At 42.0% G+C, this 16771-nt stretch overlaps 1 protein-coding gene across 8 annotated transcripts in view; it reads left to right on the top strand.

Moving 5' to 3' along the window:
• The window catches only part of GPR160 (G protein-coupled receptor 160), a 194179-nt gene extending 177764 nt beyond the window's left edge, over positions 1 to 16415 (top strand). For all 8 annotated transcript variants that reach the window (XM_069213184.1, XM_069213183.1, XM_069213182.1 and 5 more), the window contains 2 exons: positions 2344 to 2560; positions 15201 to 16415. In XM_069213184.1, coding sequence (XP_069069285.1) covers positions 15292 to 16320 — 1029 coding nt within the window. In that variant the 5' untranslated portion in view covers positions 2344 to 2560; positions 15201 to 15291 and the 3' untranslated portion in view covers positions 16321 to 16415. The remainder of the gene's footprint in view (positions 1 to 2343; positions 2561 to 15200) is intronic.
• Positions 16416 to 16771: the final 356 nt, after the last annotated feature.

The following is a 16771-nucleotide window of genomic DNA, read 5'->3' as shown; positions in this document are numbered from 1 at the left end:
ATATAGAGAAGATTTTAAGACCAAAACTTTGGAATTTTCCCCCACCAACCACAACGTTGCAATCAAACTACAGTCACATAAACCAAGAGCTGTTTATATACAAGCCTATGACTCTGATCACATGAACAGGCGTGACTAAAGATGCATGGGTGGACCCCTTCTCTATGTGCTCCAAGCGCTGTAGTGCAAAGTCGAAGCAAACCCCTTTCCCCTCTCATTCATATCCCCCTCTGCTTAAGTACCAGAGAAGGGCCTGGCAACTGGCCCAACAATGTTTTACAAAAAACAAAACAATTATTGACAACAAAAAAGCTGACCGCCAACTGGAGTAGCGTAATGTTGGAATCACCTCTACATGTTACAGATACCAATGTGTAACCAACATCATATACTCTGTGTGACTTAGTATTATTATTGGGAAGACTAGCATCAACACTTGTTACTGGAGGTGTATTCACTGTGGAAACTAGAGTTTTATGTACATGTGATCTAATGTTTAACTTTAACATGAGGATTTGTAGTACTCATTCACATTTACACTTGTATTTCGATATATTGAATTTATTGAAAGTGCCTTACATTGTAATCATGAATTCATTTATTCACATTTTGCATTTATCCTGATTATGCGTGCATCTATAATTGTGTATTAGAAGTGCACATTGACAATGATTAGCTAAAGTTGCTTGAGTAGGCCTTTATTTTCCCGTGATGTATTTTTCTGTGCTCTGCATGCTTCCTTTTTACAGCTGCGCATTTGTAATTTCTAATAGAAAGGAGTATTGTGTAATAGAGATCGAGCCCTAAGAGAAATCTAGGCAAGAACAGGGCAATATAATGAGCAGATGAGGCCTCCTATTCTTCGCGTATCAGGAACAAAGGTCCTCAATGTTAACTTGGTCGTTCTAGCTCTGTGGAATGGGAAAATCAATGAATGTTGCAGATGTGCTGTGTAAGAAAGAGAAATAATTGGTTTTTTTGTGGGGTATTTAGAGATATAGATGCTCCAGGAACTTTCCTCTTTAAGTTAGTGTTCACACTGTTAAAATTAAGACAGATTACTTTAGACTGTGAGAGGTACAGACCTCTCCACATTCCCTTGGCCTTTAAGTGTGTATCTTTATGCTAATACTGATTCCCCGTTTTAGAAGACTTCTACTGGAGTCTTCGTGATGCTGACACCTTCCCGAATCCTTTGAGACTTTTAGTATGTAATTTCCCATTTTAGGTTAGAACCTGAATTCGATGTCCTCAGATTCTTCATGTTTAGGAGGAATAATCTGAATTCCTTCAAGGAATGTCAGTTCCTGTGGTTGTTTTTTTTTTTTTGTATCTGTATTATGACTAATCTCTGTTTGCCTTATGCTATGGAGACTGAATTTATGCCAGCATTTCAGCTTGCCGGTTCGGATTTTCTACTTTTATAATTTGATTTTGATATGCACCTAAATTGGATTGATAACTAATTTGTAATAAACCTACTAAACTTTCCATATTGATTCCCGGTTCTCATTGTGTGGCTAAATAGGCTTCATGAAATTTAAATTGTAAATCTGTGGCTGACTCCTGCTTCACGGTCAGCTGCAAGGGTCCATCAGATGGAGACTAACTTCCACTTCCATGTGCGCGCTAGCAGAGCTCTAGAACTATTTTTCTGCTTTGTTAATGCTAATTTTTACTCTTTCGCCTATGGGCATCCTGTTAGAGAGTGTGCCCTCGGGCCAGTGGGAACTTGCTTCCGCCTTCACTAGTGCCGTTTCCCAGGTACTTCCAACCCTTGTCTGTATTGTGTGCCATTCTAATTTTGCATACCTGAAGTCCTTGGTGTCTCCCGATCTGTTTTTGTCTACCTCTACTTCACAAGCATATTTAATCTTCCATATGTATATAGTAGACTAAGCAGTACAAAATAGGGTGGTTTAATTGTTTTCTTTCATCCATACAAGTAATTTAATGGCAAATGGCCACCATGAAACATGCCCAGTCTTCCTATGTCCATGCCTAATTTTAAAGTCATTGAACCAACTTGTCTCTAAGTAGGTAGATTTCAAAGCAAGCATTACATAACTGACTAGGGAAACATTCACCAGAACCAACTTGTCTCTAAGTAGGTAGATTTCAAAGCAAGCATGACATAACTGACTAGGGAAACATTCACCACAAGGTTGATACTTTTTTATTTTCATATAAACTAAATTCCACAGTGATATATGTTTGTGAAAATTGTGTATACATTTTAGCTGTTTCCTTAACCATGAAGTTCATAGCTAATTGAAAACTGTAATACAAAGAACATGTTTTAAATATATAACAGCTTTTTATCGTTTTTGTTCATTTTTCTAGGATTCTGAGAAAAAAATTGTTAATTGTGATTTCTACTCGGCACGAAAGATCCATTTGTAAAGAAAAGGCGTATCTACTATCAGAGGAATTACAGGTCCCTGGAGTGTTTTTTTTATTAATCTCAATGTGTATCAACTCCAAACACAAAGGACCCTTTTTTGGGGGAAGAAAATTAAATCCATGCTCTTGAAGATGTGCCAGAAACAACTCTGAGCAGGTAACGTCTGAATTTCCTTAGATATTATTGTGTAACACTTAGCGTGTTTTAACTGGGATGGTGGCACAGTACACCCACATACTCCATGGCTGACACGCTAAATTGCACTAGTGCATCCCAACAAATAAAACTTTCATAGCCTTTTATTACAAAGTGTTGCTAATGTAGAGAGACATTTGTACACAGGCAATACAGTATGTTTTGAAAAACAAATATCGGGGTGATACAGTATGATGAAATACCATTTTTCACACACCTCTTATATCCTGAAGAAAATTGCCACGCACTAATACAAGCAAATGTCCAGCTAAAAAACTGATAAAAGTAAATAATATGGCTAAAAGAGAACCCCAAAATGTTTGTTACATGTGTGAATAGTATATCCATGAATTTAACCTTCTGTGAAATCCGCACATTATGAGCCTCTGGTAACTGTACCTCATATGCCAGTAGTCTCTTCATTTATGGAGGTGCGAAATGTGTGATTTACACCACAGAGTACAAACCTGGTAGGGTTGAGGTGGACATTACCATTAAGTATCTCAAAGCATTAAGTTGCTATTAAAAAGACAAATACTGATGTCCCCATCAGGACACATTATATGGAGTTTCATAAAACGAATCCTGATACAGTGCATACTTTTGGTGTAGCACATGGAGTAAACAAGTTTAAAGAGGGTACAGAGAATTTCTAAGGCAACTAGAAGAGAAGCTGATGATTAAATGAAATCGTTAGGGGTTTCGTCACTTCTGAATGGCTGCACGTGTTTTAGGTGAAGGTTAAAAATTGATTTGTGAATGGTTATTAACTGTGTTTATCCTTCTGCTTTGAAATATCTATGTTCCAAAGGAAAAAATAAGAACATTCCAATTTAAAATCATTCATCAGTCCATCTAACATATCAGGGAGAAAGTGCTATTCATATCAGTCGTGGTATAGGCGCCCAACAAGCAGCAGGAACACCTCTGTTCATCTACTACCACATGTCCATCTGCCATGTTGTGACAATAGCGACATTCCATACGACTGCTTAACAGGCTAACCGGCTGTATTGGACAGACGGAGAGAAACACAGGGATTCAAGACCAAAGACATCTCCTGTCTTCAGATGACAAAATAGAGAAAGTATGGTCTGTTAATAACTAGACCCTTTGCCAAACACAATGCAGTCACACTAACCAAGAGAAGGAAAAACACCCACGCATGGGAATATTTTATGTGTAACGTTTGTGTTAAGGGACTCTCAACTTGGACCACAGCAAGGACTGTTCCTTATCACACCACAATACTGAGATATACCCAATGAGCTCCACGTTTCATTGCACATGGACGAATGTACCTCTGCAGGCTGCTGTGTAAACCAACACTTGGTCCAAGAAATGCAAAAAAAAAAAAAAAAAAAGTATTGGTCCAGTTCATCCTCCCCCTGGCAAAATGGATAATACCACTACTGAATGTTAAAACTATTCCTTCAGTCTCTCTACAAATAGTAATTTAATGTAAGCCGCAGATATCTGCTTACATTTGCAGACACCATGCATGCACCCCCATGTAGCAGTGTAGTTTCCTAGATGTGAATCACAGGCAACACATGCATTTTCTTATTTATTTTTTTAAACCAAATTTTATTAAGTTTAATTTCACAAGGCAACTTCAACCGATAAGGAGATCACATCACTCCATTTGTGTAAAACAAACCATTGAGCAATCACAATTATGCATATCCGTATACTCATTCCAGCATTGGTCCATGGTACGTCCACCACACCATGCTTTTGGGGGGCAGCCTAAACCATTTTTTTCTTGGTGTCCACACCAGTTAACACCCCTCCTCCCAACCGCCAGAGAAGGGGGCTGCGGTCTCTTCCAAGCGCAGGCTATGACCCTCTGTCACCAAGGAGGTCACGCCCACCCAGGCCCTTTCGGCTCATGACCCCCCAACGTCCTCTTTGAGACCCAACAGGGCCACCCGGGGACTCAAGTCTGTGTGGCAACATATTAATTTTCACCCATTAGAACAAAAGTGCCAGCAGCCGACTTAATGAGTGCCCTTGTCACTAGCCCCAAACATGGTGCCCAAAAATCCAAGACAGATGCACCCCCAAAATAAAACTAATCTTAACAGTTGACTGAACAGAGTTTTTTGAGCCCCATGTCCAGTTGGTACTATTTGTGTACAGCCATGGAATAAGATTAAAATTAAACAGAACTTTTCCACATTGCCATCACATAACATAGGGGAAAACGTCACACAGTAAACGGAAAGTAGGTCACACTTCTCCATCCTGTCTGCCATGCACAATCCAGCAACTTCATCTCATCCATCTTCTTCCACTGTCCCTTGATCCCCATTTGACTCCGTGATCTGCCAACTCCAACCTGGCACATTGTTGCCCATGACACGCCACCTTCCCTGCCTTCCTGCCAATACTCACGGAGATTCACCAAAAGGGCAAGGCTGGCGATGGGTCTAGTAGGGAGAGATTGGTGTTTTCCTGCCTGATCTTCTCCCACATGGTTTATTCAGTGCTGCCTTCCTTTTTTCTAGCCCATTATACCATCAGTGGGCTGTGAAAGAGCAGGTGGGAGCTAGCTAGCCTGATCTGGCTAGGATGAAGTGACTCTGTGCCAATCTTCTCCCTTTCCTCTGGTCTCCTTCCTCTTTAAGTTACCTTCAGACTACAGCACAGTGACACTGGGTGAACTACAGTAAGTGTAGCTTTCACAGCTATTATGGACACATTATTGTCACTTCAAAACGTCCACCATAAAACGATAAAAGTAAATTAATTGCACTAAAATACCTATGGATTCTAAACACTAGAACTAAAAGTCCATCAGTTTATTTCACTGGATACAGGTAGTCTTTAAGAAGATGATGTAACAAGCTTTTTAAAGATTTATGAAACTTCTAGCATTTGAGCACTGACTAAAATATAACAAACTTAACAGTGCTACCCTTAAAGCTGAATGGATCTTTCTAATTCCTTATTGGCATCACGCACAGCAGTTTTGAATGGTATGTGAATAATTGCCAGAAAAGTAGATCCCTTCTACCCAAAGTCTTCGTGATTAAATGGGATCCGGTTTAATGATAGACTCCAATATAAAACTGAAGCTGTTGAAACGCCTTATCTTGCTCAAGCATCTAAGGCATCTTATGTTAGTCCGCTATGTATCTTTTTGGCCAGCAAGGTCGTCTCATCCTAAACCTTCAGTCCGTTTTTCACAGTGATGCCACCCACTACATGGTTGTTTTTTGTATCTGATAAATAAATATAGCGGTGCACACCAAAAAGAATGGTAGACGCATGGGGGTACCCAATGGAGGAACTCCAGAGTGGGACATGGCAAGACCTTAAAGGGAGCATTCTCACATCCTCATCCACGAACAACGACTCCTCTTCCGGTAGATAACTGAGTGTTCATGCTCTTGCCACTTAAGTTCATTTGTTTCTGACAAAGGATATTTTGACTTCCCAAATGTTACCACGTTTGTCAGATTGATATGCTACTTGAATTATTCATACAGAGGACACATTACCCTCCAAGGCAACATATTTCCAACAGAAATAAAAAATAAAATACAAATAAGTAAGTTTTAAATGTGTGTTTACTGTCAACATAGATCTACACAGCTGCTTAATGGGTCAGTTTATCAATTATTTATATGCCTTTTGGTTCAATATGAACACAATAAAATAACTAAAATGTCAATAAAAACAAAAGCCTCACAGGAAACCGCAGCTTCATCTGCTAGTCTTAGGAGCAGACGCAATCCTATTAAAGATTTTCTCAAAGAAGGTGATGTGTAATTTGATTTTGTCATGCAATACAGTGCTCTCTTGTCTCATGAAACTTATACGACCACTGTGGCTTTGGCTGCACCAATGCCATGAGACTCTGGCAGAAGATATCTGACTATTAATTATTGGTGTGTGGTCTTTGGTGGGACGGGAATATCCCTTGCATGGTGAACAGGCATGTACCTCTGTCCTGAGTGCCAGACTGCACCTTACTATAGTTTGTATGCAGATGCCTAGGTCCTTCCATGATCATGCAAAGTCCAAGACTTGTCATGCCCTAAAGGGGTGCACCGGGCTCGCCATGATAGTCAGTGCACAACTGTCCTGGGTGTATCACACAAGGCCGTGGTGGCAGCATACTGTATTCTGTGTTTAATAGTTTGACCAGACCTTTTTCTCTGAATCCATGAGCACGTGGTCTGCTGCCCTCTTCTTGTAATGTTCTGCGATTATGTGAAACCCTGACATTTGCTCTGACATCCTGTTGTACGGTGAGTGTGAAGCCTGTATGGAGATGGGACTCTATGTGTGTATTGAAGCCAGTGAAGTTGTTCATGGTGAGGAAGTTTCTAGTTCAGGTCTGCCCCTGAATAATGCAGGCTGAGGGCTGATGACCGCCAGGTGGAGGGAGTTCACACTTCATTGCACCCATGTTCTGGGTTCATCCAGACCCATTGCTGGGTGCTCTGGGAATTGTCTATCCATTTACTCAAGGGCTGTCCCAGGAAAGTAGTGTGGAAGTGAAGAGTAGATGTGGTGTTGTGGCCACAGCTGCTGACTTTGGAACTAGGGAACCAGATTCAAGTCTGCATCAGCTCATCATCTTGTGATTCTGGGCAAATCACCTAATCTGCGTGTGCCTTAAAAAAAATCTTGCCTTGTGTAATGTAACTGGTGTTTATGTAAAAGCGCTCCAATACCTTTGGGTTGAGTTAGCACTCTATAAAACTGAAAAAACAAGACTTTTCAAAAGGAACCAACCCAAACTCCTTCTGTTGCAGTGATAGCATATCCACATTCCAGTCTGGGAAATGTGGGATCCAAACCACACCCTACTTTGTTCCAGTTCCATGTTCTTTATGCCCAAGGAAGTGAGTGCTTCCCTGAGTACTCAAGACTGCTGTGTGACCATGGCAGGTGTCTGCTTGACAGTCAGTCTCCCAGCATCCTGCGTTTTCTGACAGAGTGGCAGAGACTGACTGCTTTCTAGAAGCCTCCATGCCTGCCAATGGGGAAAGGAGTCTGCTTGGATCTGGAGGAGGAGAGAAGGGGTGGTAATGCATTTACAAAAGGGAAGGAGCCCCCTTTTCGTCATGGAGACTCCTTCCCCTTTTGAATGTTAAAAGAAAAAAACATTGTTGAAGAGTAGGCAGTGATCTATGGGACCACTGCCAACTCTGTTACAAAAACAAAGCTTTTAAAATCCCATCCTTTTTCCTATAAGGGACACAGGGTGCATTAAAAACAAAGCTGTTGGTTTGCTGTTGAGTTCTGAGCTACTGCCCCAACACTACATATCCTTGCACCCTGAGAATCAAATGCAGAAACGGTTGCACTTGTCCCAGTTGCAGGGCTGTAGTAGGGTGGATGGGCACCAGAGCACCAGTGGTAAACTACTCCAAACTCCTTTATCTGCCCTGTAGCTCCATAATAGGGTGTCAGACACGTATGGGTGTGTGTTCTAATTACTCTGTTATATTATGTTCACATATTAAAACCTATGGATCTCTACTAAAACTCTGGATTTTGCTGACCTTTCCCAGAAATGGCTCCTATAAAGCCTATGGGTAATGCAGCACTCGAGGCACAACCCAGTACCCCAACACTGATCTGGGTATAATTGTAGGACCTAGGTTGTCTCTTATTACAATCACTTATGATGCCTTTGTGGCACTATTGCTATATAGTCTTGTTAGGTCTCTTGACAAGTAGAAAAACTCACTACTGTCATGCACTCGGTGTATGGGGACATAATTTATGGAAACTTATCATAAAAACTGCACTAACAAATCGCGTGTAAACCACGCTTTCTGTATTTGGAATCAAAATCACAAAGTACTAAAGTTTTTAAATCATTTTGATCAAACAGTGGTTGCTCTGTCAACTTTCCTTTGTCTTTAATTTTCTTGATAAGTGTTTTAATACTAACCACTCTTTTCTAAATATTTTGTGCTGTCTGCAATTTGATGTATAGTTGTAAACTGATTGTGGAATTCTCTCTCCTATATTGTGTGTACATATTGAATTTTCATGTATATAGTGCTTAGTACTCCTGATAAGGTGCTGAAGCGCTTTACAGCTAGTAGCACCGCCACTACAGTACCCAAGGATAGTAGTTAGGTTACAGGGATTGGCTTTTAAAGAGGAGAGGTTGTGACCTATGAATTGGTAGCCAATTGCAGAACTACAATATGATGGATTAAGGCAGTCAAGCACGAGACAGATGAACCTATACACAGAAGTAGAAGACGTGCAAAGGATGGAAGGTAAGCAGAGGGTCATTTTGGACAAAGTAAGGATAGAAATCAAGCAAAAGTAAATCAAGGTCAATTTTTCATGCAAGGTTTAAGAAGTATAGTGGGAGAAGTCTTTCTGAGATAACAAACAGAGGATGCAAGCTGTGAAAGGAATTATCATTATACGTAGTGAGTGCTCCATATCCGACAGCTTTAACATGTGATTCTGAGTGTACACATCATTTAAACATGCATATGTGAATTACATGTGGCTTGTTAGTAAAGCTTGTATGGAAAAAATAGCTACATCACCTATGCTCTGTTAGATGATTAAGTGTGCACTTTTACATATCTTCAGATCGAACAGTGCTTAGGACTAATATCACAACAGATATATCAACATAAATATTCCTATGAAAAATGGTGTGATTATAGATCTGCACGTATACTCTTGAGCGCAGACATTTCTACAATTCTACAGCTGTAGCCCCTGTAACAATAAAAGCCCACAACCAGCAGTATAATTGGTGACAAAGCCTTGCTCTCTGTCGAATACTCAAAAAGCAAAAGCAGGCATAGGCAAAGAAACACAAATGATGGACGGAATGTGGAACCAATCAAACATTCACTCCCAGTCACAGATCTGGGTTTAATCCATCAATTCTTTTGCTCACCATGCCACCCCAGTTTGGACCCAGCCATATGCAAATCAGTCTTGACCCTGTTCCCTATTGGAACAGTCCAGCCCGAACTGCAAGGCCAGGCCCTCCCTGGACCGGAAACAAGCATCTTGGGACCGGTTTCAGGGTCTCACCCTTCATCAGCCAGGATAGCTTGAATCCAGAGGCATGGTGAACCCGGGACCCACGTCTGGGCATACCCGGTGCACTTAGGGCGACAAAAGCAAAGACACACAAATGATGGATGGAATGCGGAAGCAATCAAACATTCACCCCCAGTCACAGATATGGGTTAAATCCATCAATTATTTTGCTCACCATGCCACCCCAGTTTGAACCCAGCCATATGCAAATCAGGCATAGACCACCATGCAATGTGCATGAGATTCAGGAACGGGGCATTCTCCTCTACTACATTAGCCTGATTGGGCAAGTACTGGCAGGCTACCCGTATAACTGCAATGGTGATACCAATCACCTCACGTAAGTGCCTGCGTAGCAGAAATAATAGTTCTCACTACCTGGAAAATTATGGGGCCTGGGCACACTGAATATGATAAATATAAGATACATGCTCAATAGAAGAGACTTTATACACACTTAGAGTTCCTCCAAGTAACTCATTTGACACACACAGGCCAGATATACAGTACTACATATTTGGCATTTGCGTGGGGCGGCTGGGCAGTGTTATGGTTCAGGGTGGGAGTGTCCACTGAATTGCAAGAAACGCAGGTAGACCCAGAGAGAGAACACCTTGATTAAGGGCTAGCTAGGTGTGACCTGGTGGTACTGGGCAGTATTTACCCCCAAATCTTGACCAGCTGGCTCACTGGAGAAGTTATTTAAAAAGTCAGCACCGCTGTTCAATACTCCATGGTGAGTCATTGCCACACACTTGGGACACCTTCTCCCAAGCGCTCCAGGGGTCTAGCAAGTAGCTGACCATCTGGGGAACTACCTGAAGTCAGTGTACCGCAAACCAAGGCCTCCGAGAATATTCCTTTTACTCGGTCACACACAAGCTGCATGCAAGAATGAATCACTTGGTGTGGACAGAGACACACCCCAATCAGTCATACATTGCACAAGATATTTGTGTAAAACCCTCTCTAATCTTTAGCCACTCGCCTTACACCTGAAATGGTGTAGGATGTCCATCCCCAAATGGAAGATTCAGCCCATTTGTTGTAAAAGGGGTGGGGCCACTGGCTGTGACAAGCACAGAGGGAGAATGCACAGCACTACTCCTGAGTGCGCATATATGTTTGGCTGGCTGTCTCGGGCTGGCCAAACACTCATGCACACTAGGTGCTCTCCAAACCAGCACTGCTGGGTTGAAGATAGCAGACAGAGACTTTCACTCACTCCGCCCAATCCTAATGCTGCTTTCATGCTGCCAGCAGCATGAAAGCAGCGTTAGGATTGGATGCAGGGCAGGCTGGGAGCCTGCACTGCAGTCGAGGACCGAGGATCGGCGCAGCAAGGTGTTTTTTTTTTTGTTTTTTTTCTTTTCTTTAGTTATTATATTTAGTTGTTTTTTTTTCTAACCCCACGTGGACAAGAAAAAAGGCAAATACACTGATCTGTTGGAATGTTGCCAGCAACTGGCCAGTTTACTTAAAGGGGAATTGATGCACACAAAAGGGGATAGATTAGTGTGGATATTTAGGTCGTAACCCTCACCTGTTGTGATACTTGCCCTTCATAACCTCAAGGGCAAACTAGTCCATATACAAGATTAAATCAGTGCAGCATCCCGGACTGGTTACACTGACCTGTATGCCGATGGGATGCCACAGCCCCCCAAAAAAGCCCTATTTAGGTTCCTAAAATAGATACCCTCCCTCAGCTTACAAACAGACAGGCAATAGACTGCTTGGCCAGAGGGAAGACACTAGGACAGATAGGTTACCGATTGAATTTTATGTGGCTTATCAGTCACTGTTGGTACCTAAATTGCTTAAATGCAGCTAAAGGTTTACTGGCCGCAACATAGGAGGGCGTAATATCTATATTGAAACCAGGCAGTGACTCAGTGGCCACGCCCTCCTGTTGGTCCTTGTGTATAATAAATAAAGACTTTAAAATAATAAGCATATTCTCGCTGCAAGACTTCTCCTGACGACTAATCTAATACATGTACATCAAAATGGATTTGTCCTGCATAGAAGCACCTCCCTCAATTTGAGACAGCTTTTCCAAATTCAGGACATTGAGATTGATGGCCAAGGCAAGCTGAATTGGGCATCTATAAGGAGCAAGCAAGCATTTGATACTGTCCAGTGGAACTACATATATACGGTGTTGCAATGCTTCAGCACATCCTTGATGTCCTGGATGAACATCCTTTACACAGCACCTACAGTTAGAGTAAAAACTGTCTGCAATATTTCAGATACCTACAATATAGCGAGGGGGACAAGACGGGTGTGATCACGGATACCCATCCTTTTTTGCCCGGTCGATAGAGCCCTTGGCTTATCATAGAAGGGAGGGTTGAGCCTGGGTAATACCATTTACATAATATCATGCAACATCCTTCTCTGCTGCCAGCATGTCACTATACATGAGATACATGGAAGCGGATCGAACACCAGTAACCCACATCATGGATGAATGACAACATCTCAGGACTGAAGGTAAACTACAATAAAGCCTGAATACTCAACCGCAACGTTCCAGAACACTGGCAGGATGGGCCATTTGATTGAAATCAAGCACCTTTCACTACTTAGGCATACAAGTGCACCATAAGGAAAGGATCTAATAGAAGGCAATGTCTGCAGAGCCATTAGATCCCTGAGTTCACAAATAGTGTTCAGGATGAGCCTGCCGTTGTCTGTGGCAAGTCGTATAGCGGACTCCAAAATGGTTATGCTGCTGTCATCGCTATACTACTCTGCCAGAATCCGACACGTCATGCCGTAAGACATTTTAATGGAATTTGCACATTGTTTGGGACATTAATATGGAGAACAGACTGGCGACCTAAAATTAAGAGCATGCAGGGGTAGTATTGTTGCCCCAGACTTTAGCGGAAAATCACTTGTTGGCCCAAATACAGTGGACACAGCACTGTGACTAGCGGACCACCATTTGGCTGAAACAGGCTACCCAAGCAGTCACACAAAAAGAAGTAGTACAATTGGCACTGCCAAAAGTGGCCACATGTTGTCCACTACCAGCCAATACCGTGAAGGCACTCTTGAAATGAGCGACTGGCTAGACTAGACCAGCGCTGCCATATGCAGCAGTCATACCTTTTTAAAGCATTCCAACCACTAAGGGATGCATTTCATACCAGAGTTTGCAATGCTGGGACAGGGACAGATGGGTTACCGATTTAATTTTATATGGCTTATCAGTCACTTTTGGTACCTAAATTGCTTAAATCATACAATGCAGCTAAAGGTTTACAGGACGCAACTCAGGAAGGAGTAATGTCTATATTGAAACCATACAGTGACCCAGTGGCCATGGCCTCCAGTTGGCCCTTGTCTATACTAAATACAGACTATAAAATATTAAGCATATTCGAGCTGCAAGACTTCTCCAACTGCAGTCTGCCATCTCTTTGATAATAATAATGCCCTAATAGACTACTAGACCTTGGTGGATGAATTCCCGGCCAGCCAATTCCTGCCCCACAATAGAATTACTAAGGGCCTAAACAACTAGGGCATGTAAAATCGCAAAACCTCTGACCCATGCACTACCTCAGACACTATACACTCTGGGCGAGGACGTTGAATGGTGTCCAGCCTCTACACGTCCATCTTAGAGCACACAGGATTGTCATTACAACCACTGAGAGATTAATGGGAGGATATGGCTGGCCAAATGTTCAGTGATAAGGAATGGAAGAAGGCCCGAGACTACCCGAGGAGCATATCTCCTAACACTTCAGGAACATCCTGTTTAGTAGTTTTACACAAAGCATACATCACCCCAGGCAAGATGTGCCAAATGTACCCTTGGGCTTCAGAGACCTGCCCCAGGTGTAGGAGTAAAGAAGCCAATTTGTAGCAAATGGTCTGTTCTTGCCCAGTATTGAAAGAATACTTGAACTTGATAGTAGACAGTATTAAGTATACGTTGGGAAGAAAAAGGCATGGGGAATCTAGAGTTGCCTACTTCTTACATCTACGAGGCCCCCCAAAAATAAGCTAAATGAAATTTGCAAACTTAGCCCTGTTGTTAACTAAAAGAACAATTGCGATCCAATGGACAATCATTCCAAACACATTGGCAGTACAAAAGGCAGATTTCCTCAAAAAGAACAGAGGTCTCCATAAAAGCCCATAGAGCTCTGGAATGAGCTAATCCTGAGGTTGAAACCAAGCATCAGCAATGCCAACAAACCACAGGGAAACAACAGTTAACTGGAAATTGATGCGGAGTCAGATACATCTGCGGCTTGAGGGAAGCAACTCTGAGGGGGGAGTAGTCCTGCAAACTATTCAGCTGCATAAGAATGGTGATAAATCACTGATAACATAATATGCAGGAACCCCCCTTCCCCGGAATGAGTGGAAGCACTGCCTGCTAAAATTACCCCGCAACAGAAATGGCCAACTTGCAACTGTAAGATTCTATAACAGTGATGGGCTCCCTAAATTGGTACTCTGTATATTGATTTGGTATTGTCAGCTTATGTTTACTAATCTCTATGCACACTGTAAGGCTGGAAAGAGTTATGTAGCTCCTGTAAGGTTACAAATGCAATGATTTAACAATGAAAATGCCAATAACATTAGTCTTAAAATAAATTCCTACAGAACCTCGCATTCCAGAGCAGGTGGGGGCTTCATGGGCTGAAGGGAGAGAGGGTGCTGGGTGGTTTCTGCAACTCTGTTTTGGGTGAAGGCGTGCCCAGTGCTTAAGTTGAGCCGGTGTTCGTAGATGGGGACCACCAACACTAATGTTTGGAGAACAGGACTTGTATTTTATCATCAGACTTTGACCCAGAACGAGAGAGAGATGCAGCAAAGGGGGAAAGAAAACAAAGAGAAAGAAAGATTGAAGAGGAAGCAGGGATAAGGAACCTGCAAAGTTGATATAAAGGGGCATAGAAGATATGGTGGTGGAGGAAAGAGGCTGTGGGCGGAATCAAGTTGAGACATCCTTGATATTTAGTCGCCCTGGAATTTGGTTGCACCAGTGGCTGGCGTCTGAGAATACTTGGGGCCCTGGCACTTATTCTTGCACAAATTAAGCGCTGGGCTTGTGGCATTGGTTGTGGTGGGTCATCTTTGACTCACTCGAGTATGATCAGGTACCAGGGCAGGACAGTGTGTGGTAGCTAGCGCGGTCATACTGTACTATCATTGTACATCGATCGAAGGGCCCGGGTGCCTGAATGGAACTCTGGTCACAATGCATGATAGAAATAGGGTACATGCTGTCACCCATGTCTACCATATTATGATATACAGTACTCCAACAATAAGTTAATCACAGTGCTACATAACCAGTCCTCTGAAGCTTTAAATTAAATTCCCTCCTTAAGCATAAAGGTTAAAGTTTAAATGGATGCAACCAATATATGCAACGTGCTCTTTCAAGTATAGAAGTTTATTAATGCTGATTTTACTTTTGATGGGTATTAAAGCAATCTGCGACTATTAAGCATCGAAATAACGATTCTGCTATCAATCTTGCACTGATTAATTTTTTCCTTTCCATTTATTTCAGGAGGAAGCGTTTCCTGTTAAGATTGATATGGAGAATTGTGGTTAGATATACCGATACTGGGAAAATTCTCTCTCTGATTACGGAAAACATCATGGAAGCCGTAAGAGCAATCCCGCAAAACTTAACAATGTTCATTAACCAAGGGAGCCAACATCTAGAGCCCAGCTGCATACTGCTCCTAACTTTGATAGGGAAAGTGTTACTCAATCTCTTTGTTTTTGGATCGGAGAGAAAGAGCGTTAAAGGAAGCTTCCTGAGATACTTTAGTGTCTCCATAGCTCTTGCGGACTTCGTACTACTGCTAACAGTATCCTTCATCTCCTACTTTCAAGATCTGGCCATTTGGGGTATTAGGTTTACCAAATATCATATTTGCCTGTTCACGCAGATTGCATCCTTCACCTACGGTGTGATGCATTATCCAGCTTTCTTTGTGGCTGGTCTGGATTACTGTATTGTTAAAACTTCAAATTCAAAATTTTCAGGTGTTTTCCGTAGACTGCTGTACTTTGCTGGAGTGGTGGTCCTCTGGGTTGCAACTCTCTACTATGTTCTTACTAGCCCAGCTATCTGTCCAAGTTTGGAAATCAAGTCATACTTTTCATATCAATGCCCCTTCTACATAAGCATTCAGAGTTACAGGCTGTCTTTGATGATCCTGTTCTTCATAGGCTTGGTTCTTGTGATCTGCTGGTTTGAAGTTATAACTTTACTACAGTCTTTGAGAATGATCTCCTACATCAATGAGAAGGTCATGCTTTTTTCGTTTGCGCCTAGCTGCCACCAAACCACACGGTGCAAGAAACGGCTGCTAACCAGCTACCTGATTTGTTTTCTTGGTGCTTGGTTGCCATTTGTTGTACTTCAGCTGCTTTTAGTCATCTTAAACGCCCAGATCCCAGCCTACATGGACATGAACGTTCCCTGGCTTTACTTTCTCAACAGCTTCCTGATTGGTGCAGCAAACTGGCTCAGGCAAAGTGACGTGGACTCTACTGACCTTTTCTCCTCAGACCCATTTGTCAGCTGGCAATATAGTTTCAACTCATTGGTCATCAATGAACACTCGAAACAGACCAATAAGCTGCTTGAAAAGTCAGTAACAATAACTATTGTATAATTGTTTTACAGTACAGGTAATTGTATTTTACTGTTGTGTAAATGTTACTGTAAATATGTTGTTTGTACAATTATTGAATAAATGGCTGCCAATGATTAATTGTTGCCAGTTCTTGGTGTCTTCTGATAGATTAATTGATTTAATGATTGCCTCACTTCGCGACGAATTTAAAATGCTTACAGAGCTTCGTAATTAATTTAATGATTGCTTTGCTATGTGCATGAATTGAAAATGCTTGCAGAGCTTCGACATGTGAATAAGAAATAGGGTCTATTAACGGGTGACATATAGGACAAGAATAAAGGGTCATGTCTGCTTACATATGGTCCTTACTCTGATATTGCAGAAAAATAATAGACCCCTGAGGAACAATTAGGTATGTGATTGTTAAGACTGAAGATGTACCAGACTGCATAGCCAGTGGCGCTGGAAATAGGAGTTCAAGGGCAGG

The sequence above is a fragment of the Pleurodeles waltl genome, chromosome 11 (genome assembly GCF_031143425.1).
Source record: "Pleurodeles waltl isolate 20211129_DDA chromosome 11, aPleWal1.hap1.20221129, whole genome shotgun sequence".
In the NCBI taxonomy this organism is placed as follows: Eukaryota; Metazoa; Chordata; class Amphibia; order Caudata; family Salamandridae; genus Pleurodeles; species Pleurodeles waltl.
This window is presented reverse-complemented; position numbering and strand designations above follow the sequence as displayed.